General features: G+C 41.9%; 1 protein-coding gene across 5 annotated transcripts in view; it reads right to left on the reverse strand.

Annotated features, from left to right (window-relative positions):
- Positions 1-24,385, reverse strand: part of LOC308086526 (desmocollin 2-like protein) — a 47,932-nt gene extending 23,547 nt beyond the window's left edge. For 3 of the 5 annotated variants that reach the window (XR_013933252.1, XM_080430091.1, XM_080430089.1), the window contains exons 1-9: positions 24,060-24,385; positions 18,336-18,426; positions 16,289-16,497; positions 14,018-14,260; positions 11,898-12,053; positions 10,986-11,130; positions 8,911-9,065; positions 7,964-8,098; positions 3,216-3,401 (exon numbers count right to left, since the gene is read on the reverse strand). Coding sequence is in view for 4 of the 5 variants with exons in the window: in XM_080430091.1 (XP_080286217.1) it covers positions 3,216-3,401; positions 7,964-8,098; positions 8,911-9,065; positions 10,986-11,130; positions 11,898-12,053; positions 14,018-14,260; positions 16,289-16,497; positions 18,336-18,426; positions 24,060-24,104 (1,365 nt within the window). In the remaining variant the exon portion in view is untranslated. Of the gene's footprint in view, positions 1-3,215; positions 3,402-7,963; positions 8,099-8,910; positions 9,066-10,985; positions 11,131-11,897; positions 12,054-14,017; positions 14,261-16,072; positions 16,249-16,288; positions 16,498-18,335; positions 18,427-24,059 lie in introns of those variants that run through there. The other 2 variants (XM_080430090.1, XM_080430092.1) reach the window with 2 other exon arrangements.
- Positions 24,386-27,462: the final 3,077 nt, after the last annotated feature.

Below are 27,462 nucleotides of genomic sequence, written 5' to 3' on the forward strand. Positions count from 1 at the left end.
TCTTCGCTTTAAAAGTATATATTCAAAGATTTGCACATATGTTCAATATTTTTCAAAAATTGCAGATCTACAAGCTCATAGCGCGGCTATACATGAGCTGGTATATCTGCTATTTTTTTAATAGCCAAAGACATCTAAAATGACACAGATGTGTTCCCGGAGTGAATGGGTTAAATGAAAACTGTAGTGATTACAGTAACTGTCCCCACTGTTCTGTCAAAATGTCCTCCAGCAGAATAATAAAACCCTTAAAACCATCTCTTTCACTCATCATGAGTCTCTCTGGGTAAAAACAAGCATCAGGTAAACACTAAAATGTAATGGAAGGATGTTAGTGGAAGGTTCCCTGAGGGTGAGAACTAATGTGTTGTTATGATTATAGAGTTCTGGCTCTAGTTTCATCCGCTGTCATATATTAACACCCACATAACACAATGCTGTCAGAGTGGCTAATAATAACAGCACTCACGTCTTATCACCCTGGTGGCATATTAGCATAGGCACGCTCACACAAACCCACACCCGCATACACACACACACACACACACACACACACACACACACACACACACACACACACACACACACACACACACACACACACACACACACACACACACACACACACACACACACACGCACACACACACACACACACAAACACACACACACACACACACACACCCCAGTCAGTCACACGAGCGATCCATCCGTTCGTGCCGATAAGCTGAGATGTGAGCATGGTGCGAGATTACACTTTGTTGGTTTTGTGAGACGTTATTAACTAATCCTCGAGAGAGTTGACCAGCTTTTCTCGCTTAGCCGTGCAAACACACACACACACGTGCACGCATGCACGCACGCACATACACACACACGCGCGCGCGCACACACGCGCAGGCTCGCACACACACACACACACACACACACACACACACACACACACACACACACACACACACACACACACACACACACACACACACACACACACACACACACACACACACACACACAGTGAAGTCTGTGGATCAGGCAGAGAGATTCCACCCTGCTCTGTCAGAGACTACATCATAATCTCTGTCGGGTGGAAACCTGTATGTCCAAAACTGTTACGCGTGGAGCCTAATCCGTCACGGTTTGGGTGTGTCTGCAATATATCCCACTGACAATGTGTAAAATTGATTATTGATAGTCGTATCTAACAAGCAAAACAAATGTCATGTCGCTCTTCCTCTTTATGTATAGAACCACACAGATTAGAAAGACCCACATGCTTGCCTATAATGAAATACTGATATCAAAGCCAGTGTTCTTGTGGTAGATTGTAATGAGATTGTTCTTATCAAGTCTGAACAACACCATAAACCACATGGAAAATGGTATCTGCCACGATTTGAACCACAGGTGGTTTGAAAAGCTATCAAAAGATGATTCCTAAAGACGGATCACGGTTTGGGTGTGTCTGCAATACATCCCACTGTATCATCAATGTGTAAGTTTGATTAACCCTTTCAATCCGGGAACGCATCTACAAATGTCTTCTACATCCGAACAGGTTTCTGAAAAACATAATGTTTCATGTCAATGTATCAGTGGTGCTCAAACCTTTTCATGTCAAGGACTCCCAAAATTATATGTAGTCGCAGACCCCCATCTCAAAATATGTTGTTCCAGGGACCCCCAGAAGCACAGATCGGAGTTAATTTGACACAGATGTGTTCCCGGTCTTAATGGTTTAATGACAGTCATATTATCTATAACCAGCAAAACAAATATCATGTCGCTCTTCCTCTTTATGTGTAGCCAGTGTTCTTGTGGTAGATTCTCATAGCCTTATCTGTTATGATATGTTCAGACAGAATTTTTTTGCAGTGATGGAAGATTGTTTACTTTAAGTAATGTAGAAATAATCTGTTCTACACAAATGAAAGTCCAGTATTCAAAATGTAATTGAGTAAAAGCACAAAAGTATTGGCATGAAAATATATTTGAAAGTACCCAAAACTAAAAGTACTCATTATGCAGAATGTCCCGGCTTTGTCGGGCGTCCATGCGAACACAATTGCAGGGAATGTTGGGCGGGAGGAGTAGTCCTCCCGGTGGGGGCTCCTCACTGGCAGATACAACAGCAGTGACAACACAGAAATATGTGTGCGGAGGAATTAATTGGCAACTACTAAATTGGGGAGAAAGAAGTGGTCAAAATAATTGGCTTCTCTAAATTTTGAAAAAAAGAAAAGAAAAGAAGGATGCAGAATGTCCCATTTCACACGTTTTCAAATATGTAAAAAATATGTTGATAATTAGCTTGTAGATCGTCTATTTTCAAATATTGCAATGTTTAAAGAATTGTAGTGGTGTAAAAGTAAAATGTTGCCTCTGAGATGTAATGCAGTAAAAGTATTGAAAATTGAGAAATATTCCAGTAAAGTAAACATACCTAAAAATGACACTTAAGTACTGTACTTGAGTACTTAGTTACTTTCCACCACTGGCAGATTGTAAATGAGATTGTTTTGTTATCAAGTCTGAACCCCATAAACCACCACAGATTTGAACCACAGGACGTTTGAAAAGCAATTGAAATATGATTTCTAAAGATGTGTCTTGGTCTGTACACTCAAACACTGAAGCAGCTGATTTATACTGTATGTGTATAAATGGGTATAAATGCCTAACTAACTCATTTGGGGTTCTTGGCAGTGGTGGAAAAAGTACTCCAATGTTTTACTTAAGTAAAAGTATCAATACTGCAATGTAGAAGTACTCTGTTACAAGTAAAAGTCCGGCATTAAAAATTGACTTGAGTAAAAGTACGAAAGTATCGGTATCAAAATGTATTTAAAGTACCAAAAGTAAAAGTAGTAACATGTTTGAAAATAGCAGATCTACAAGCTCACAGCGCGTCGCATAGCTTGTAGATCTGCTATTTTTAAATAGCCTAGGTATAAAATAGGGCTAAAGTGGTTAACGTGTGTTTTATAATATAATAATTTATAGCCGCAAAGATAACTAGTAACTTAAGTTTTCAAACAATTGTAGTGGAGAAAAAGTACAATATTTGCCTCTGAGATGTAGTGGAGTAGAAGTGAAAGTATTGAAAATTGGAAATACTCCAGTAAAGTAAAAAAAATAAACCTAAAAATTGTACTTAAGTACAGTACTTGAGTAGATGTATAAGGTACTTTACACCACTGGTCTGCGTGTCTCACCTTGACCACATACAGCAGCCCCTCGTTGGTTTTGGGGTCGGTCTCGATCCTGAAGGCTCCGTCGGCGTTGCCCTCGGTGATGGTGAACTTGGCGTTCCAGTTCTTGGTGTTCTCCTGGTCCTTGTCGTCCACGGGGATCCTGAGCACCAGAACCCCGGCTTTGTTCTCCTCTATTGTGGCCTTGTACTGGAAACAACAACAAATAGTGTTATATGTAAAGTATAAACGTTTTGTTCTCTTCTACCGTGGCCTTGTACTGAAAAAAAAACAACAACAGTGTTGTGTGTACAATTTAAACCAAGCATTTTCAAGCATTTTCATGTCAGGGACCCCCAAATGATTACGTCTTAAGCCGCAGACCCCATAAAAGATATTGTGCCAGGGACACCCATAAGAAAAGATCTATGATGTTTTTTTTCTTCTTCTAAATGACTTAAAAAATAGCAGACCTACAAGCTCACAGCGCTCAGCCGCTGTGAGCTATTTTCGAATAGCTGAAGTATAAACTAGGGTTCAAGTGGTTGAACAGATTTTGATGCTATAGTAACAGGGACCCCCTGGAACCCCCTCAAGGACCCCCCTGGGGGTCCCTGGACCCCACTATGGTTTTGATGTAAACTTCCTGTCCAACATACTTCCTGCTCTGACAGGAAGTGTGATTTCCCTTCATTCAGAGTGCACTTCCTCCTCCAGCTCCCCAGCTGTGATTCTGTCTGATGTGGTTTAGCTCCTGATTATCAACATTGTCAAGGTCATTTTTGAGGATAATGGAGGCTTCACTGGTGTCAAGAACAATAATACTTGTTCCTTGACGGTGTAACTTTTAACCGCTTTGTTGTAGGTCAAACAACAAAAAATGGCTAATCTACAAGCTCACAATGCATTGCGTTGTGATGCATTATAAGCTTGCAGATCTGCTATTGTCAACTGCAAAAAAAAAATATATATATATATATATATATAATTCTAGGGTTCAAGGGGTTCATGTAAAAAGGGTCAAAAATGTGTCTCCATGCTCTAACGGTTATGGGAGTGACTGAGGAGTGTGTGTGTGTGTGTGTGTGTGGGGTGGTGAGGGGGGTGGTATTAAGTGTTTCTGAACACATTGTTGGAACAATAGGAGGAATTTGTACAGGGATGGGTCTGGAATCCAGCCATAAAAACAAAACAAGCACCTATAGTCAGAAACCGCTGTGTAGTTACAACATTTTAACAAGGCTATTAGATGGTTTAATCTTCCCCTAATCTCTGATGTTTACACTGCAGACCTTCAGCTAGTGATAGTAAAAATAAGGGTGTGGCGCGTGGCCTTATTCTCACCCCCCCAGGGCTGTGTCTCGGCAGTGACAGCCTGGGAACTATAGAATAAACCCCACGACCCCTCAAAAACGCTATGAGCAACGCAACTGACACTCAAAGAACTGCAGATGCACGGCCTATAGACACATCTCCAGACAACGTCACACTGATAAGAACCAGTATGACTGCTCATTAGATGCAATGTAAAAGTGGTCACAAAATTCACGTGTAAAAACTTTCAGATGCTGTTTTCCTCCCAGTGTGTGGACGAAGAAGGTTTAGGATTACTGTGATGTCTCGCTCTTGAAATATATACCTTGGTTTACATTGTGTCAACTTGTGTGTAAACAATTATAGCGAAAGCAGTTGTCCCCCAAACCCCACCTCCAGTCGCAGAGGGAGCGCTCTATGATCACGGCACCAGAGCCTGCTTGATCACACAGCTGTATCCCCTCAAACCTAATTTATGCTCCGCCGTGCGAAGCTGTTCTGCACAGAGAACGGCAGAGAACAGCAGACCTCCAAGCTCACAACGGTCACATCCGTGACACGATGTGAGCTTGTATGTCAGCTGTTCTTGGCGCGCAATACCGTTGCGGGGTGAAGTATATATGTCTCTTTAGGAGCGTCTCACCAGCCAACACACAAGAGGAGGTTGAATGAAAAGAAACCAACGCTCCCCAAAACAACAGGTTTAGGGATCTGTTGGGAATTGATTACATGAAACCGGCACCTGCGCATGCAGTCTCAATGTTTTTAAACAAGAAATCTGTCTATTCTCCACCGTAATCTGAAGTCTCACCTCTACAGACTCCACCTCCTCGCCCCCCTAAGCACCTCACTCTCCCCTGTACCCCTTCCTGCCACCTTATGCCTCCATTGATGCTATAGCGACTGAACTAGCTATACCTCACAGACATGACCACAATGTTAGAATGTCATTTAGATCAGTGGCTGTCAAACTTTTTATTATTATTATAAAAATGTAAATAGCAGATGAACAAGCTTGATGTACAAGCTCTGTGAACTTGAATAGCCAACGTATAAATGGATGAAGTGGTTAAAATGATTGTGATGCAGTATTAAAGGAGAGTGCCGGTCATTTTAGGTTGTGTGTTTGATGTGTCGCTAATCACTCACCAACATACAAAGGAACGTTGAATATTTCCAGATCTGCCCCTGTTGTCCATTCTGCAGACCCCTTACAGCGGCATAATGGGAGACGTGTGTAAGAGTGAAAATCGTCGAACGAGATGACGCTGGTTGCTTTTTTCTCTCACAGAACCTGGCGTCTGTGAGAGAAACAAGCAACCAGCGTCATCTCGTTCTGCACGAACGGTAGCTCGTGCGCGACATTCAGCGCATGTTTGAGTATCATGACACTCCACGATGAGCAGTAATAGAGAAAAAACAAACTTTGTATCGGTTATAATAGACGATTTTCACTCATACACACGTCTCCCATTATGCCGCTGTAAAGGGTCTGCAGAATGGACAACAGGGGCAGATCTGGAAAAAATCAACGTTCCTTTGTATGTTGGTGAGTGATTAGCGACACATCAAACACACAACCTAAAATGACCGGCACTCTCCTTTAACTAGGGGAGAGTGGGGTCAAAAGTAACAGGGGGAAAACGTAACACACTCAATAATTCTAATCAGAAACAAGCTAGAGGGGTGAGACTTCTTATGCACATGCTCAGTAGGGTCCTCTCTCTGCCTATGGAAGTATAGAATGATCATTTCATCTCAGCAGAAGTTTTCAACAAAAACAGATTTTGAGGTGTAAACGTACATTTTTGAATGTACATTATTTTCCTTCTGCTGTCTAAAGTTTAGATGACAGCTAATTTAAACTTAGATGAATTGTATCTCTATGTTATTGGTCACAAATGAACGTCAGCAGCCTATGCTAGTATAGGTGTTCCTAGCTAGAATATGGGATTTTATCATGGCTGGCCGATTGGGGGCAATTGTAACACAGTAACCGGGGTCAATTGAAACAATGTGTTTCAATGCAAGCACATTTTTGGTCTGGGATTACATACTTTTATGATAGTAAATGAACATATTTCACTAAATTGCACTAAATTTCAAAGTAAAAAATACTTTCAAATAAAGAATAGACATACATTTGAAAAAACTAAATTTAAAAACTAAATAATTCAAAGAAAAATACAAAATAATTGTAATTATATATAAAACATCCTTAAGTAAAAATGTTAAATTATAAAGAATATTACTTAGTGATGTGCTTTTAGTTGAGTGTTCATATGACTTATTTTTACAGTGTTACAATTGCCCCCAACCACTGTTACAATTGCCCCCGTCACGGGGGCAGTTGTAACACTCTGACTTATAGCATTAAAAGTAATATTTTAGTCTTGTCCTTACTAGCAAAAGATTATAAATGGTATTAGTAATTAGGGCACATACATGTTTCTTAAAACAAAAGATGACTAGTATATTTCAAGTATTCTGTGAATAATGAAGGAAAATTTAAAAAGTGTTACTTTCAACCCCAGTCTCCCTTACTTTTGCTGGGGACCCCTTTGGCTAAGAATAATCATTTTAAGTGGTTAGCAGGTCAAGTGTGTAGCTCTCTCTCCCTGAGGGAGGATTCATCAGGTATTTAAAGGCCTATAGAATGTCTCAGTAGAGGTGTCACACAACATGACATATTATGACATATCTGAACTATACAATATCCTGTGCTGATGGAGATGAGATAAGACGGTTTCGGTAGAGAAGTTCTCTGACAGACAACGACTTCTATTCTGGCCTTGTCACCTTGACAGATGGAATGTCGACAAGAGACAAACTGTCCTCAGTTACACAGAGGATTTTCTTTGTCTGCATAGAGAGAGAAGAAGTTGTACAACGGTGTCGTGTGCCGGAAATAGCAGACCTACAGGACCACAATGTATTGCGGACTGCACCATTAAAGGAGTAGTTAACCCAAAAAATGTTTTTTGTCGCATTCCTAAGCCAATAATTTGATTACCGGCAGAGTCTCCAGTAGGAGACTCAAAAGAGACTCTTTGAGTCTCCTACCGCAGGCATTAGCATCTTTCCACCGGTCATCAAATTATTGCCTTAGGAATGCGACAAAAACTAAAAGATGTCCATGAATTCAATGCTTCATGGGGTGTGTAATTGATAGGAAAAAAGTCATTGTTTGGGTGAACTACCCAATGTGGGACACAAACATCTGCGCCGTATTGCGTCCGGGGACCCCCAGGGGTCCTTGAGGGGGTTCCGGGCGGGGGGTCCCCAGCTAAATGTGTTAATATACCACCAAAATCAGTTCAACCACTTTTACCTTTTATACTTTGGCTATTCAAAAATAGCAGATCTACATAACAAATAAACTAAAGTTTCTAATCCTTTTTCTGTATGTCCATATGAAACGTCAAAGAGGTGTTGTGCTGTGTGGGAGGGGGACTCACGGCGGTCTCCCTGAAGGTGGGGGGGTTGTCATTGATGTCCACCAGGTTGACCGTAGCCGTGGCCGTGCTGAACAGACCCGTCGTGGCTCCGTCCATGTCCCGGATCTCCACCGTCACAGGGATGGACGCCTGGGCCTAGAAACGTCCGACAAACAACCTGAAGTCATCGTGCCATGATGAATGAAGATCATTAATCCTTTAACACCGGGAACGCATCTCTGTCGTTTTAGATGTCTTTGGCTATTCAAAAATAGCAGATCTACAAGCTCATAGCGTGGCACTGAGTGCCTCACTATGAGCTTGTAGAACTGCTGTTATTTGTAATCGTGAACATTTTTGCAAATCTTTGAATATGTATTTTTAAAGCGAACATTTGTAACTCAAAGATTTGCACACATTTTAACGATAAAAACAAATAGCAGATCTACAAGCTCATAGTGCGGCACTCGGTGCCGCGCTATGAGCTTGTAGATCTGCTATTTTTGAATAGCCCAAAGTATAAAATAATGACACAGATCTAAAATGACACAGATGCGTTCCCGGATTGAACAGTTTAAAGCGTTATGAATTGTAATAACCTTGTTCATAATTAAACCAGGAGCTATGTCCAAAGTAATACAAAACAAATCTAATGATGTGGATCTGAACGTCGACGTGGCTTCATGTGGAGCTCTTACTTCATGTGGTTAGTCTAAAGGGCCGCATTGGAGACAAGCTGTAAGCTTTTTTTCGTTATCCTGTTGATTATGGCGGGTCAGATGTTTGTTACAGATGTATGACTGTATGTGACATGTGATTTTATTTCATGATCAATGAAGTGTGAACCGCTCGGGGAAAAAGCACAGGGAAGTACAGTTCAATACAAGGTCTGTTAAGAGGATTTTAAACCCAAGAAGATTTAAAAAATCCCTAGCCCCCGATATACAGTATAAATGAGAAAGCTGCACCTCTCTGTCCAGGGTGGCTGTTCTGGTGGAGATGTGTCCCAGCTGCGGATGGATGTTGAACAGCTGGGTGCCAGTCAGCAGGGTGAACCTGATCTTGGAGTGCAGGTGCTTCTCCAGGTCTATGTCAGCAGCGAGGATCACCCCCACATACGTACCTGTGCCACATCCACACAATAACCAAACGTCAGACAATCTGAAAATACTGAACTAATATGAACTGTCAGTGGGTTCTCAACCTTTTCTGAATCGGGGGTAGGGCTGCAGGAAAAAATCGATTTGAATACGAATCGCGATTCTCATGTTGGACGATTCAGAATTGATTCTCATTTTCAAAAAATTGTTTTTTTTTAGAAGTGGTAAGTTCTGGGCTGAATCGGGGAAAAAAATGTAATCAGAAAAAATTCAATTTTAATCGAGAATCGTTTTGAATCGAAAATAAAAATCGATTTTGAATTGAAAAAAAAAGCGTTTTTGAATTGGAAAAAAAAGTGTTTTTGAATCGAGAATTGTTTGTTTTGAAAAAATCGGGACAAAAAAGGAATCGTGACCCCAAGAATTGGAATCGAATCGTGAGATAGCAGAAGATTCGAAGCCCTAATCGGGGGTCCACTTGAAAAATCACGAAAGTGTTTGCGGCCCACCCATATGACCACTTAACGGCAACCATTCAGCAACCATTCGGCTGCCGTGTTAAGTGGTCATATGGGTGGGCCGCAGACACTTTTGTGATTTTTCAAGTGGGCCTTGTATGTTTATGACAAAATAAATAAAAAACTGTTGAAGAGAAACTCCCAGAAAACTGCAGGTCTGCTGCCACTCTTATTTCTTTTAAAACACAACTAACGACCTTTCATTGAGTTACTTTCCTTTCTCTAATCTGCACTGTATTTGTTATTTTTTACTTATTCTGTTTTATTGTATCCTAATGTCATTTAATAATTGTGTTTCCTTTGCTTGATGTTTTGTGTAAAGCACTATGAATTGCCTCGTTGAAAAGTGCAATACACGTTGCCGGGGGCAACCACACTAATTACGATACTGTGTTTGCCAAAAGGCAGCCGACCACACTAATAAACAATAGGCAATCTAATACACTTTACCAGTATTTCTGAAAGTAGGGTCCAGGGACCACTCCCCGGACCCTACGTTTGAAAGCACACACTCATAGCCAGACATACAGACAGGCATTCCAGGACAGACACATAGCGGGCAGACAGACACATAGCGGGCAGACAGACAGAACTGGACAAACAGGCTTTCTTTTGTGTTTTCTCTGCTTTTTCACTGGGATGTGATTCATCATGTGCTGTCCCTGTCAAGATAACGTCACACCTTAACCACTACACACACACACGCACGCACGCACATGCACATGCACATGCACATGCACATGCACATGCACATGCACATGCACATGCACATGCACATGCACACGCACACGCACACGCACACGCACACACACACACACACACACACACACACACACACACACACACATGCCCTGTCATACGTACTTCATTCCAGGTGCCTTCAATTTTTTCAAGCGAGAAAATACCTTACCCATGTTTTTTACCCTTGATTTAGCACCCATGCACCCATTCACCCATGCAGACAGACAGACAGACAGACAGACAGACAGACAGACAGACAGACAGACAGACAGACAGACAGACAGACAGACAGACAGACAGACAGACAGACAGACACACACACACACACACACACACACACACACACACACACACACTACCACACAAAGACTCAGGCTGGAGTCTAACTTTGACAGAATTCTGTGTACAGATTCTGTGTAATGCCTGATTTACGTTATGACATACAATGGTGTCTCGCGCAGAACATAGCCGCCCGAAGGTTCTTATAATTATAGCCTCAGACACTATAACAGAAATGTTTTTTTTGTTTTTTTTTTGTCTCTGTCGGTGTCTGCCAACCATCCCCGATATTAATGCCCTCATTATAAAGATGTGATTGAATTTTTACTTGTGTAAACCTGTGATGTGACAATAAAGCTGATATATTGTACAGAAGGTTCAAGGTTATGTCAGCATGCAGCTCACCAGCGTTGCTCTGCTCTGTTACATGGAACTCTAAAGGTCCGGTGAAGGTGGGAGCGTTGTCGTTGATGTCCATCACCAGCACCGTGATGGGCAGGGGCTGGTCCGTCTCTGTGTTGGACCGGCTGTCGAACACCTGAGCATCAAACTGGACACACAAACACCACCGTTTATTCAACGTATGGTTTAGATGATGTCATTACACCACTTAAAGGGATAGTTCACCCCCAAAATTACTTTTTTTCCTATTGATTGGTCACCCCATGGAGACTTGAATTCATGGATATTGTTTTGTTTTTGTTACATTCATTTTTGTTACATTCCTAAGCCAATAATGTGATGACCGGCAGTAGTTCCGGTAGGAGACACAAAGAGTCTCATTTGAGTCTCCTACCGGAACCACCTAGCTGGTCATCAAATTATTGGCTTAGGAATGCGACAAAAAAACTAAAAATATCCATGAATTCAAGTCTTCATGGGGTGACTTATCAATTTTAAAAAAAAAACATTTTGGGTGAACTATCCCTTTAAAGGTGGTGTAAAGTCATTGTTTTGTTGAAATATTTGTTAAAGGAATATTTGACTTTCAAACATGTTTGGGGTCATGATAACGTCTACTCAGGCTATTGTGTTTCACCCCAGACAGTTTTTAAGTTGCTTGATTGTTGATTGTTACATGTTGAGACATTTGACAGTTAACAAATGTTCGCTTAAAAAAATTTTTCAATTTATTTATTAAAATTATTCAAAGACACATTTTCCACGATTTAAAAAAAAATAGCAGTTCTACAAGCTCATACCTGCTTGTATTGTGTTTTTGAATAGCCAAATAAATCTTAAAATGACGCAGATGCTTTCCCGGATTGAATGGCGTTAAAACAGAAAACATGTTTTCAGGTTCGAGTCCCACCTTACCACAAACTCTTGGTACTGCTCCCGGTCCACGGCGTAGTGGACACGCAGCATGCCCGTGTCGCGGTCCACAGAGAACAGGTCTTTGGGGGGCAGGGTCACCCCGGGACCCCGGATGGTGTAGTACACCGAGAAGTTGACGGCCGAGTCGGAGCCCACCTTGACACACACACACAACAACACAACAGAGGAGGAACAGAGGGTTTTCTAAACGTTAGTTTTGAAGGCAATAATAGCCTCTAATGCACAGCAGCCATGTTGGAAAGAAACTGGGCCTCTTCCTTTACTTCCTTCACATGTCTTATACAACTTATACCAATTAACTCTGTTTGAGTCAGGGTGCTGATAGTGTGCATGTTGGCTCACTGGAAACACTCTTGTTACACCAGTGGGTCTCAAAGTGTGGTCCAGGGACCCTCGTGGTTCCTTCAGGGGGGTTTTAACATTCGGCAAAAATAGCTGATATACAAGTTCACAACGTGCTGTGTTCTGACGCGTCTTTTAGCTATTTGATGTATAACAAAGTATTCTGTATGAGGTTTAAATGTATAGTTCATCCAAAAGTTTTTGTCGCATTCCTAAGCCAATAATTTGATGACCGGCGGACTGGTAGGCAGCGGTTCCGGTAGTAGACACAAAGGAGACTCTTTGTGTCTCCTACCGGTCCGCTGGTCATCAAATTATTGGCTTAGGAATGTGACAAAAACCAAACAATATCCATGAATTCAAGTCTACATGGGGTGACTAATCAATAGGAAAAAAGTCATTTTGGGGGTGAACTATCCCTTTAAATGGTTATAAGTCTGTCTGTCTGTCTGTCTGTCTGTCTAGTAGCGAGGTTCTCAAAGTGGAGTACGGCGCCCCCCCAGGGCTCCCTGAAAGGGTTCCGGGGGGTCACCAGGAAGATTAGTCCATGAAAATCAGCCGCCCCAGTCCGTAGGAGTAATTGTAGTGACAAACAACGCCCTCAACGCCCGGCTTCCACTGGCCAATTGTGTTCGTGTAGATAGACGCTCAACAAAGCCAGCCGGACCGCGGTGGATTCAAACCCTCACCACTGAGGGTTTACCATCTAATGTGTTTAGAATAGAGTGAACAGAAACAGGCTGGCTAGGCTGGCTACCTGCCACTGCATCATGTGAACTACAATAAAATGTTCCCCCGCAGCCAGATATTAGCCAGCATTTGGCTGCTGTCTGTACCGTTCATGTCAAGTATTTAATCACATGAGTGGCTTTTAAAAACAAATGCCAAAGACTAACTGGCTGGAATTAAAATGACAAGACGGGGAGGAAATTCCATGCCCAAAACTTTGCTTTCATTGATGGATAAATAATGCTGCTGCTGAAATTAAATGTTATGGGTATTGAATTTTATGATGTTACTAGCGGACAGTCCACAGGTTTCTGAAGTGTTCCACAGCCCTCTGAGACACAGGCAGAGTAGAAAGAAGTGGGCCCGGACCGCTGGCCTAGCGGTACGGGCACCTATAGCTCATTGTGGGTTCGAGTCCCGATCCCGACGGCCTTTGCTGCCTGCGTGTCACTCCCCATCTCTCTCTCTCTCTCCATTTCATGTCAGCCTACTGTCCTATCAATAAAGGCATAAAAAGCCCAAAATGAATCTTTTTAAAAAAAAGAGAAAGGCGATATATTATACTGTAATACGCATTAGTGAGGATCAATTATTATGAAGAAGTTAAAGGAATAGTTCACCCAAAAATGTATTTTCTATCAATTACCCCAACCCATGAAGCCTTGAATACATTTTCTTTCCTCCAATCCAATATTTGACTAATTGAAGTTAACAGGAGACCAATCTTAACAAGAGCAATACTATATTTAAAACATTCTCTTTGAACCTGGATCATCAGTTAGGCCTCTCAGTGATTAACACTGGGAGAGTTGTTTTGGAGTTTATATTATTCTTTTATATAGTTTAGCATTGGTCTCCTATACCACCCATACCACCACCTATATTGGATTATTGGCTCAGGAATGCGACCAAAGAAAAATCTCCACAAATTCCCTCATGCCGGTGTGAGTAATTGATAGGAAAAAAGTGTTTTTTTTAGTGAAGTATTCCTTTAAAAATGGGTGAAGATGAGAGAGGTGTATTCTGACCAGTTCCACATCCTTGGGGAAGGGAGGAGTGTCGTGTTCTATGATGTTGAAGGGCAGAGGGCTCCATCTCCTCTTGGAACGCTTGCGGGCCTGGTCCCACGGAGCTTTCTGAGTGGACCGCTTACCACCCTTCTGCTGAGGGGCCTGGTCCCACGGAGCTTTCTGAGTGGACCGCCTACCACCCTTCTGCTGAGGGGCCTGGTCCCACGGAGCATTCTGAGTGGGCCGCTTACCACCCATCTGCTGAGGGAAAGCAAAACAACCGTTACTGCTCTTCTTTTCTACGCTTTTGGGTACTTTTGGGTACGCTTTTGGGTACTTTTGGGTACTTTTTTGGGTACTTTCGGGTACTTTTGGGTACGCTTTTTGTGTACTTTTTGGTACTTTTGGGTACGCTTTTGGATACATTTGGGTACTTTTGGGTACTTTTGGGTACGCTTTTAGGTACTTTTGGGTACGCTCAGGGTACTTTTGGGTACTTTTGGGTACGCTTATGGGTACTTCATTTAGACACTTCAGCTCAGAAATAACCAGACCGTAATGAACCATTAACCATTTATTATCATATAACCGTTACCATATATGCAATGATATTGCATCCAAGTTTGGCGGTGTGACTCTGCTCATGTGATATTACAGATTCCTGTGCAAACATGTCACAGATCATTCAATCACAACCCCCTGAGCAGAGCATAATACAATTATAACATCACACAACAGTTATAACTCAACAGTTATTACACAACAGTTATAACATGACACAACATTAACCCTTAATGTACAACCATCACCATAATACAACGCCATCTACAACTATCCTGTTAACATCAGATGCCAGGGAGGAGGCCGGGGAGGTGGAGGAGTTTTGACACTGACAGCTGAACAACCGGCACTGACAGCTAAGCACGTAGAATGAACAGAGAACTGGGGCTGCTTAAATGGAACGCCAGAGTTGCACTGTGGGTATAAGAGGGCGTGAGTGAGTTAGCTTATAGCGAATGAGAATGACAAGTGTTTTGAGACGTATGACTTAAAGGAGTACAACTGAATAAGCTTGTTAGCGAATGGGGGGGTCCGGGGAGTGTGAATGAAGTATATAAACATTCTGCCTTCCGTGACTACATGAACTATCGTTTACACTGAATTTTTGGGTACTTTCTCTGACCCCCTCCACTGCCACGCCCCCTACCGTTCCCTCAGGTCTGGTGATGCCAACCTCCTGGACGTCAGTGGTGAAAAAGAAGTAGTCACATGTTTTACTTAAGTAAAAGTATCAATACTGCAATGTAGAAATACTCTGTTACAAGTAAAAGTCTGTTATTAAAAATGTACTTACAAAAGTATTTAGTGCTAAACTTAAAAGTTTTAAAATGTATTAAAATCTTTTGAAAATAGCAGATCTACAAGCTCACAATGCGTCGCATCGCGACGCATTGTGAGCTTGTAGATCGGCTATTTTCAAATGGGCGAAATGTATATAGGGCTGAATTGGGTAATGCATGTTTTGTAATAATAACCCAAATCTACAAAGTAACTAGTACCTAAAAATAATTGTAGTGGAGTAAAAGTACAATATTTGCCTCTGAAATATAGTGGAGTAGAAGTAAAAGTACTGAAAATCGGAAATACTCCAGTAAAGTAGAAGATACCTCAAAATTGTACTTAAGTACAGTACTTGAGTACATGTACTTAGTTACTTTCACCACTGCTGGATGTCCCCAAGACAAAGAAAAGAACATGGGGTGACAACAGGGCTTTCTCAGTTGCCGCCCCCTCCCTCCCTTTGGAGCTCACTCCCAGCTCACATCAAAGCCCCCCCACCCCTTGCCCTGTTCAAAACCTCCCTCAAAACCCATCTTTTCAGACTCACATGCCCTGCCTAATTCTTATCCCCCCTTTTGCCTTTTAATTTTAAAGTTTTCTTTGTTTAGTTTTTAGCCTTTCAACTAGGCTAACGTTTTTATTTTTGGTTTGTTTGCTCTGTTTTGTAAAGCGACTTTGAGTTCCAAGAAAAGCGTTATATAAATTGAAAGTTTTATTATTATTCTTATTTACCTCATTTCCCCAGGGATGCGGATGGTATCATGTTTATTTCATCAGGAGAAGAAATACGTTACAAATGCATTAGATTCAAAGGAGAAGAAAATGCTTTGTACAAGATTTCATTCAGCTCATTTCCATCTGCTGTCCTTAGGCAGGTAGATAAAAAATAATAATAACACAGAATACACAGAAACACAGAATACACAGTACAAATGTGACATTCCTCACCTGTGTTGGGACAGAGGGACGGAGGTGGACGTCCATTCCCCTGGGCCGTCCCCCATTCTCCCCCCCTTCGCTCACCCACACCCGGAACGTCCTCTGTGAGGTCACCGTGGTGGCCCTGTCCGTCACGATGGTGCCATCGTCCCTCACCGCAAAGTCAGGGTCGGAGGAGGTCAGGTGGAGTCCTTCACGTCGACACCCGCCCAAAGGCACTGGGGGGGAGGGGCAACAAGAACACACACCAACCACCAACAAGTATTAACAACCACTTGCTCACTTTCTGTGCTTCCCATAATTCCATGCGCTTCCATGGACTGGGATCACGGAACCCCCGGCTACGGAACAAGAGTTTCCATGGAATGTACCCCAGATTCGACACAAACATGGGGATGAATTCATTCCGCCACCAAATTGTGGAATGCCACCAACCCGTTCTCACTCCCAAGGCGTCACATTTTGCCGCTCTGTCAGTAGCCCTGTAGCCTGTCCCAGCGTGTCTGATATTTGGTCTAGAGGGGCGTATTCAAAATCTCCGGTGAGAAAACAAACGGTGAAAACAATTGGTTCACCGATCTGTGCGCCCGCGCCCGCCCCCGCCCCGCGCCCCTCCTCCTCCCCCAATGTGCAGCAGTGAGAGTCCTGACGTCACAACATTTGGAGCGACGCCCACTGCACTCTGGTTGGTTGGGGAAATGAAAGGTTGACTCCCACTTCCTATGCCAGAAATTTCAACAGCTTGGTCCAGGCTTTCTTTTTGAGCGAAACGTGAAGGAAAACAAAAGCCTGGAGATCGAGGCTAGTAGCCCTGAAAGGTCAAGTTTTTACATGACGGGACGCCATGGTGACGTCGCATATCGACAAAACTATGCCTGAGCCTAACCCTAACCTCACAAAAATATACTTAAATCTAACCCTAACCTCACAAAAACTGTGCGGAGAGAGAGAAAAATAAGTCGAGAGAGGAAAAAAAACTCGATCTCATGGTGGGATTACATTACATGAGATTGTGGCTATTAGATGAGCGCTGCTACCAGGCAAGCTACCGAGGAAGCTAACCAATCCCTCGATGCAAGTATTATTTGAAGCTCCAATACGTGCCTTTTAGTTTTTGTAGTCCTATAGTGACGCATTAGGGAGTGAAAATTAGCATTTGACCTTCAATTTGTAGCTTTAATTTTCTTACTGGAAACACTATCTTATAGCAGAACTGGTACCAGTACACATTCCTAACACTGTGTAGTGCAGTATCCCAACACGCAGTGTTATTAAGAAGTAATTATTTAAGTTGACAAGTGGTTATTAGAGTGTAGTGAAGCAGCTCAGTTTAGGAAAACCATAACATTTATAAATCGTGTCTGTGGAAAATTCTACCAGACGTCTAACTACAATAAGATTGTTAAATGGGTTCGCTTTTTTCACACTGAATGAAAAAGACTTGAGATTTGTTTTTATCATATAGTTATCTGGGGAAAAAAATCACGGCACCCCCTCTTTGACATACTCTAGAATGGTTAAACACACACACACACACACTCACAGCTTTAAGTTTTCCTGAGGTACTCTACATGTTATGCTATTCTACAAAGGAACGGAACTCAAGCACTTATGCCCCATTTGAAAATAAGCAAATGTGTTGCATTTTGACACGTTGTGAGCTTGTAGATCTGCTAATTAGAAAAATTGCACATCTGGTCATTTGAAATTCTTTGACTTAATTGTAAAAGAAAAAACGTATCCTTTGAAAATCTTTGAAGACGTTCCCCTATTATGCCAGCAGGCTGCAAAGTGGTTAAACTCCTTCGTTGCTATTGATCCGTAGAATCACGTGGTACAGCTGAGATCTGCTGCTGGTATGTGACAGAATACTGTGTCAAATAAATACTGAATCAAGCAACTTAAAAACTGTCTGGGGTCCTCCTCACATATTAGTAGACCCCAAACATGTTTGAAAGTGAAATATCCCTTTAAGCGCAGTACTAGGGTAAATGTGCATAATATAGTAACTTTCCACCACCGGTACGTGGTCAGGAAGGTGTGGTATCAACCATACCTTGAGAGACGACAACACCGCGGTCAACCCTCACTGGAACCCTCGCTGCGATGGAATGTGGAATGCATGACGACACGGGTGGAGATAAGACCTGGAGAAACCGGACAGGATTAACAAACCATGCTCTGTTCAACTGGCCATGATATGACCCCCTGTTCTTCTTCTTCTTATCTCAACACTTCACACACGGCACTTTATAAAGAACACAAACAAAATGACAGTGACACAAACAGCAGCATTTAACACAACACCGACGCACAGTCAGTCACTGGCTTCTTTCAGAACTGGCCTGAAAAAGCACCTGTCAGAAAACCACAAGTGGTGATAGATATTAAATGCTCAAGTAAAGTACAGACACTCAAACTATTTACTTTTAAGTACAGTAAATACATGAATAAATAACTAGGACAGGACAGATGACAGCCAGGGTTTTTTTTAGGACAAAAGCTCTCTTTATATTCCCAAGTAGCCACAAACTGCGTGCCATTCCTTGGTGTGTGTGTATGTGGTAGACAAAAGTCAATAAACAGCAATAGCAGATACCCTGCTATGACAGAGGCTGTCTCTCTCTTAATGTTTGTGGGAAAGATGTGTCCTGTCTGTTGTGCATCGATGCACAACAGGTGTGTTCTGTGTGTGTGTGTGTGTGTGTAGTCACAACTAGTTCTTCTGGGTCCAGTTATTTTGACTGAGGCCAGGGTGTGACTGCTTAAATCAGCCATCCCCGACCGATCCCACAGACTGACAATTAAACACATAACTGACACGTTTTTGTGTCTGAGAGATTTTTAGCTGACGCAATTGCAAATGTGTTTATTTGAGATTGAGGTTTGATATTGTAATCAGCTAAATAATTCAGTGCTTTTAATGGCACCTGTATTTTTAAACCTGTGTTGCTGTTGTGATCATGCTGAAAGCTGAATAAATATGAACATAATTATTGTCATGGGAGCGACACAGTCAAGCGACAAGGAATAAATTAGCCCTTAATCCAATGTCAGGTACATAAGAGTTTGCATTTCTAAACTGCCAGTGATGTGGTGAGATATGGTTTGTTTATGCAGTCAACAGTGGTGAAAAAGTACTCACATTTTTTACTTAAGTAAAAGTATCAATATTCAATACTGCAGTGTAGAAATACTCAGTTACAAGTAAAAAGTCTGGTAAAATTTACTTGAGTAAAAGTTCAAAAGTATTGACATCAAAATATACTGAAAGTACCAAAGGTAAAAGTACTCATTGTGCAGAATGTCCCATTTCACAAGTTCCAAATGTATAAACATCAGATCTACAAGCTCACAATGTGACACATTGTGAGCTTGTAGATCGGCTATTGTATGTATAGGGCTGAAGTGGTTAATGCATGTTGTGTAATAATAATCTAAATCTGCAAACTAATATTCTCTGAGATGTAGTGGAGTAGAAGTAAAAGTACTGAAAATGGGAAATACTCCCACTACATACTAGTAAAGTAGAAATTCCTCAAAAGTGTACTTAAGTACAGTACTTGAGTAAATGTACTTTGTTACTTTACACCACTGGCAGTCAGCTATCACTTTCTCTCACCAAAAGGAGAACAGCGATAAACAGCCATAACACAGTTTGGGACATTTGTAAAATGAGACTTCATGATCACGGTAGGACATATTATGTCAGGATATCCAGATTATATTTCTATGTAACCAGATACTCTATCCCAGGGGTCTTCAACGTTTTCAGGCCAAGGACCCCCTAGCTGAGAGAGAGATGAAGCAGGGACCCCCTCTATATTGTATAAAATTGTGTTTCAGATAAAAGTCTTTTTTTTACTTAGTCTGCTCTTTTTTCCCTCTACACCTATAGCCTCTTTGCCAAAAATAGCCGATCTACAAGCTCTCAACACCTCGCAGCGCGAGGCGTTGAGAGCTTGTTTTCGGCTAATGTTCTCCTCAGAAAAGGAATTTTAGGGTTCAAGTCGTTAATGTACAAAAAATAAATCGTATCACACAAAGATTTGGCGGACCCCCCATAGTAGCTCTGAGGACCCCCTGTTGAAGACCCCTGCTCTATCCCTGCATGATTGAGGTATTAACTAGAACTAGTCTAATTTGAGCCCTATAGAGTCTCTTCTCTGGGAGGAACATGCAGGGAGGAACATAGCCGATCTACAAGCTCACAGTGTGCCGCATTGTGTTGCCACAGAAGAGATTTGGTTATACAGTAGAGGGAAAACAGTAGGGGGTCTAGTATTAGACCCCTGAGGGACTCCGGTTACAACGCATTCTCACACCTGTGCCGTCAAATGCATATCGTTGCTGTCAGGCAGAAACCTCTTATCTCCATATTTTAACTTTTTTGTGCTTGTAGATCTACTACTTTTGCTATTTTTGAATAAAAAGTAACAGTTTTGAATATAATGAGGTTTCCACCCGACAAGCAGAGACGATTTGGGATGTTGCTGTTGGTCAAACTTGGTTTGATTGCTATTATAGCTGCCTGGGAATGAGGTTACTCCTACCTTGACAAGAAACCTTTTCATGTCAAGGGCCCCCAAAATTATATGCATTTGGCCACGGACCCCCATCTACAAATATGTCGTTCCAGGGATCCCCCAGAAGCAAAGATTTTAGTTAAAAATTTTCTTAATGGACTAAAATAATGTACAGTATTTCAGGACAGTGGCTTCATAAGGAAACAAACAATCAAATTCATAAATAGATCAGCGACAACTTTACACACTCAGACACTTGACCTCTTAAACCCTAGTTTACTGGTGTCCCCCAGGGCTCTAGTCTAGATCAGCTATCTTCTCTGAATGTTTGCCCCAGAATTTAGAGAAGCTATAGGGATGTGATTATCAGGAACTAGGCCAGGTGAACAAGTAACCTGTGGCATTTTATTACATAACTTGAAGAACGTTTCATGTGAACAGCAGCTATTCCATAGAAGTATTTATAAGTCAGCTTGCATGAGTGTCTTATTTCCACCACGCACACACACACGCACACGCACACGCACACGCACACGCACACGCACACGCACACGCACACGCACACACACAAGCACACGCACGCACACGCACACGCACACGCACGCACACGCACACGCACACGCACACGCACACGCACACACACACACACCACACACACACACACACACACACACACACTTCACATTTTCCATTTTCCATCACATTTTTTTTATTCCAAGGACCCCTAGTTTGATATGCATTAGTCCAGTGGCTCTCAAACTTTTTTCCCCCAAATGAATATGTATTTTGTCGTGGATCCCCATCTGAAAATATTTCTCCCATGGACCATCATTATTATTATTTTTTTATAGCAGATCTACAAGCTCACAGAACAGCTATTTTCAAATAGCCAATAGCAATAGGGTTAAAGTGGTAGTGATTTTGATGCTAGTAAATAGAAACATTGCTGGGAAAAAAACAGTGTTGTTTCCTGGAGTCACTGGGTGTTTGGGGTCTTGCTACAGACACCCTCCTCGAGGAGACCCAAACGAGGCTGATCAGACCCTGGCCTGTGTCCAAGTGGCATGCTACTGCCCCCACTGTCTATATATTCTATATTTCTGCTGGTATATTTGATAGCAGTTTTTTATCTCTGTGACCCCAATCTACACTGTATAAATACCTCAGTGTTATCTCTGAGAGTGTTGACCCCTGATGGTCCCCGGGCCTGACGTTGAGAAACAGTGAACTAAATAATAATTGAACCTACAGTATATATAAAATCCTAGTCCCATGCAACAAGGCACGTGCAAAACCCTGCATGATTTCAACTGTACAGACCTGTAATCCCATAGGTTTTTATGCTGGGTTGTATTTAAGCTTAGATTTTTATTACAGCTCTTGTTGTCTTTGGTTGAATATTAACTTCTTTCCCCGTGAAATGGGTGCCGACCTGACACTGTTATTGACTGCTATTCAGTCACACACACACACAGTGCAAAGAAATGGAGCACGTCTCTACTTATAGTTTATGCTTTTTATGAACCTATGGATATAATCCTGTCTTTTAACAACTGGCCTTTTATGTGTTATGATTTATGACCTGTGATGTAAAGTATCTAAGTGCATTTACTTTACTGGAGTATTTCCAATTTTCTGTACTTTTACTTCTACTCCACTACATCTCAGAGGCAAATATTATACTTTTACTCCACTGCAATTATTTGAAAACTTAAGCTAGTTACATTAGATTGTAGATTAGATGTAGATTTTGATTATAATTACAAAACATACATTAAGCATTGTGAGCTTGTAGATCTGCTATTTTGAAAATAATTTTATACATTTGAAACTTTTGAAAAGTTGTGAAATGGGACATTCTGCACAATGAGTACTTTCTACTTTTGGTACTTTCAGAACATTTTTATACCAATACTTTTGTACTTTTATTCTCAAGTAACTAACTTTTGAATACAGTTATTGTTGAGTCCTGTGGTCTAGTCTTCTTTGTCTTGTCCTGTGTTTTCGACAGTGTGGTATAGGCCTATTGATAGTTTTACTTAGTAAAACACGTAAGTAATTTCTACTTTTGGTACTTTAAGTACATTTTGATGCCAATACTTTTGTACTTTTATACTCAAGTACTCAAGTACTTTTACTGTTTGTCTTGTCCTGTGTTTTCTAGTGTGGTATATGATACTTTTACGTAAGTGCTTTTACTCAACTAAAACATGTGAGTATAGGCTACTTTTTCCACCATTGCCAACATACCATGAAGAGTTAACAGTCCAGGGGTACAATTTGTTCCTCCCCTTTTATTGTAAAGACCAAAGCAGCCTTTTCTTTTGCTGCAGAACATTAAGATGCCTAGTCGTCGCTCGCTGGAAAATAGCAGATCTACAAGCTCACAACGCCTTGTGAGCTTGTAGATCTGCTATTTTCGGCGAGCGAGACCGTCATACAACAGTGTAGATTACGTTTAGACAGCGGACTCTGGAGTCTGGACCGACGGGACATTCCTAGCCATGGATAACATGACGGTCATCTGTCATGACAGTCATGGATGATCTTCAACATAATGTTTGCACTTTCTCCCTTTACGGCCCGTACATCTATATAAACGTTAATATGTCAAATATAAAGTGCTGACCTCATGGCCACGGATGTAAAAATGATGTACGGGTCATCAAAAGTACCTGTATGTTCCATATTGCTCAATAAAAAAGCATTGTAATCCGACCGATGGTCATTTTCTCATAGAGTTATAACGCATCAGCGTGCAATACACCTCCCAACCGATAGGGTTGCGTAGTTGAAAGCATAGGGAGGAAATACGAAAAAAATGGCCACTGATTGGATTAAAATATTTTTTATTGAACAATACGGAACATACTGGTACTTCTGATGGCCCGTACATAATTGTAACATCTGTAGCCATGGGATAAGCACTTTATATTTTAAATATGAACGTGTATGTAGATGTACGGACCATAAATGGAGAAAAAGCAAACACCAGGTTGAAGTTCATCCATGACAGTCAGTCATGATGTTTCAGGGTTTAGGGGCATTCCAACATTCCAAACACAACCTGTTGCAAGTTTTGCGCAACTTTCGCTTTTTATTTGTTTTCTTATTAAATAACTAGAAATAACGGCAACACTCGTCGGTCCAAAAAGAACACCTGATCTGACAGCAGCTTTACCTTAATAACGTGTCAAATCAATTAAACATGATACGAATAATCTATAATAAGCTCATAATGATCCATCACTCACCGCAAACAGGCTGAGACACAGTAATAAGTCGCCGCCCGGGGCCATGGATAGATGGATAGATGGATAGATGGAATAAACTCTTTTTATAATCCGAGCCAATCCAGTCTCCCCCGGGGTGAGATGCGACGGGTCGGGGTGACCGGGTGTCTCCTCCAACACAATACACCCGTTATTACCAGAGGTCCATAAGAGGGCGTGTCTGTCACTCACTGTATAGTCAGTGTGGTATTTAGTCTGTCTATCTATGCGGTTAGAGAAGACAACAACTGTCCACTACTTTTCACTAATATCTTTCTCTGCATGGTGTTGCACCGCCCCCTGTCCTGACTGAGTGTGTGTATGTGTGTGTAGAGAGAGAGAGAGGGATAGAGAGAGAGAGAGAGAGAGAGAGAGAGGGAGGGTGGGGGGTGGGGGGGGGGGCGTAGAGTGAGTGAGTGATGAACTCCACCCACACAAGCCAGACACACTTTTGACTGTGTGTGTGTGTGTGTGTGTGTGTGTGTGTGTGTGTGTGTGTGTGTGTGTGTGTGTGTGTGTGTGTGTGTGCGCGTGTGCGTGTGCGTGTGTGTGCATGTGTGTGCGCGTGTGTGTGCGTGTGTGTGTGTGTGTGTGTGTGTGTGTGTATGTGTATGTGTAAGTGCATGCGTGCATGCACGTGAATAAATAAATAATATGACCAGCAGGGGCTGACTAGGGGTCATGACCTGTTTGACCTGTGACTCATCATCCTCTGTCCAGGGACAGGAGAGACAGACAGTAGCAGTGAGAGAGAGAGAGGTATAGCGAACCACTTTAAACCTACATGAATTGGCTGTTTGAAATCCAGATGCATTGTGAAGCTTGTATTATTTATTGTACTATTTAAAAAACAAATACATCTTGAAACAAATTCGACCATTTGAAACATTTTTAACAACATCTTGTATCTGGCATAAAATAATTCCAGATGGGGGTCCGCGGCCAAATACATATTTGGGGGTCCTTGACATGAAAAAGTTTGAGAACAGCTGGGCTAGAGCCTCGTCAGGTAAACAGGAAGTACTGCGGTCAAGAGGAAGTGCTGTGGTCAACAGGAAGTGCTGTGGCTGCCAAAACGCAGGCGGGCGGACTTCACAAGGCACTGGACTGGATGCAGAGACCCACACTAAATTATATTTCATCAGATTGGATTCACTGGCATGGAAGTGAAATCAAAACAACAACAGCATCACATTAAACCACACCTAGGCTGGACACGTGTGCATGCATGTCTGTGCGTTTGCAGCGGCCACATCCCCCAGTCCCGGCAGAGTAGTTCCGGAGAAGCGGATTGAGGGGACCTGTCTTACCCTAAGAGGACTGACCGTGGGTAGCTACTGGAACGTAAGTCGGGGGCTTGATCAACCCCGGCTGGGTCACCTGGGCGAGGGTGTATGTTGCGAGCCCCGAAACACCCGTCGTCGGTCGACCCCAGGCTACAACACTGATGATACGTCCCAGGTGCATCCACGTGATGTTTTTCTTTATGGTAGATAGGCCATGTTCAGTATTTTTGGAAACATCTGGAAAATGTAAGACATTTTTGGAAAATCTAGGAACAATGTAGGGCATCTTTGAAAAATGAACGTTTCGGATAATTTTGTGAACATTTCTGAAGATGATCAAATATTTTGTAACCATTTTTGACAATAATGACAGACAATGCCCAAAACCGGTGGAAAGTGGTTGAATGATCTGAGTCATGCATTGCTGACTGTTCTCCATCTGATAAGGCCTGATCATGTCCTGTCCTGTCCCTCAATGCTCCATCTCCGCTCTCAGGACTCGGCACAAAGCAGAACCACATCGCTGCAATAATCCTTTCATGTAAACATGGACGTTTATGTGAGTGGTTCCCACACTTTTCTGTTTTTTTAATCTATGTGACCGCGGACCCCATCTGAAAATATTTTGTGGCCCCGTACAGTGGTGGAAAAAGTACTCACAATTTCTTGATTCAGTCAAAGTATTAATACTGCAATGTAGAAATACTCTGTTCTAAGTAAAAGTCTGGAATTCAAAATTGACTTGAGTAAAAGTACAAAAGTATTGGTATAAAAATGTACTTAAAGTAAAAGTAGAAAGTACTCATTATGCAGAATGTCCCATTTCACAAGTTCAAAATGTGTAAAAGTCTCTTGAAAATAGACTTTTACAAATAGTCGCCACGATGCGACGCATTGTGACCTTGTAGATCTGCTATTTTCAAATGGCCAAAATGTATATAGGGTTGAAGTTGTTAATGTATGTTTTGTAATAATAATCTAAATGTGCAAAGTAACAGTAAGCTGTCAAATAATTGTAGTGGAGTACAAGTACAATATTTGTCCCTGAGATGTAGTGGGAAATAATGTACTTAGTGACCTTACACCACTGCATATAAACATGGATGTTTATGTGAGCTGATTAATTATAGGGTTAAAATGGTTAAACAAATTTAGCTGGGGAGTGGGGACCCCCTTGGAACTCCCCCAAGGACCCCCGGGCGGGTCCCCGGACCCTACTTTGAGAACCCCCATTGGTTTCTGTGAGCCTGTGTGTTATCTCTCTCTCTCTCTCTCTCTCTCTCTCTCTCTCCATGAGTTCACTGGCCCGGTGGAATTCCATCTGCATCGTATTATGGGCCATCACCGCATAATTGCTGCCTGTCTGCAGATATTGCAGCCTGCTCTGAGAGATGACAGCATGAGTTAGAGATCTGCTCTCTACTACTGCATGCCTCCGCTGCGTTTAATGTTTGTTTGTGCCTTTGTGTGTGTGTGTGTGTGTGTGTGTGTGTGTGTGTGTGTGTGTGTGTGTGTGTGTGTGTGTGTGTGTGTGTGTGTGTGTGTGTGTGTGTGTGTGTGTGTGTGTGTGTGTGTGTGTGTGTGTGTGTGTGTGTGTGTGTGTGTGTGTGTGTGTGTGTGTGTGTGTGTACTTGTGACCGATCTCATCTCATACCGAACAGGAAGGGGCCAAATTCCACAACAGGACAGTGGCAGAGGAGGCAAATAGTTGCTTTGGTTCCGTCAGTGGTGTCAAAAAGTACTCACATTTAAAAGTATCAATACTGCAATGTAGAAACACTCTTTTATAAGTAAAAGTCCGGTAATCAAAATGTACTTGAGTAAAAGTATTGGCATCAAAATATACTTAAAGTAGGCTACTCATTATGCAGAAGTTATCATTATGTCTAAAATGTATAAACATATTTTGAAAAAAGCAGATCTACAAGCTCACAACGCGGTGCATCGCTAAGTACAAGTAACTAAGTAAATGTACTTAGTTACTTTGCACCACTGCTATGCATGCATGTGCGTGTGCTCATTCTGCACGTCCAGACATCTTGCTCTGTTAGGGTGTGACTCCACACACACAAGGAATGAGAAGAATGAAGCCTGGAAGT

This window comes from Gymnoscopelus braueri (genome assembly GCF_963280865.1).
Source record: "Gymnoscopelus braueri genome assembly, chromosome: 6".
In the NCBI taxonomy this organism is placed as follows: domain Eukaryota; kingdom Metazoa; phylum Chordata; class Actinopteri; order Myctophiformes; family Myctophidae; genus Gymnoscopelus; species Gymnoscopelus braueri.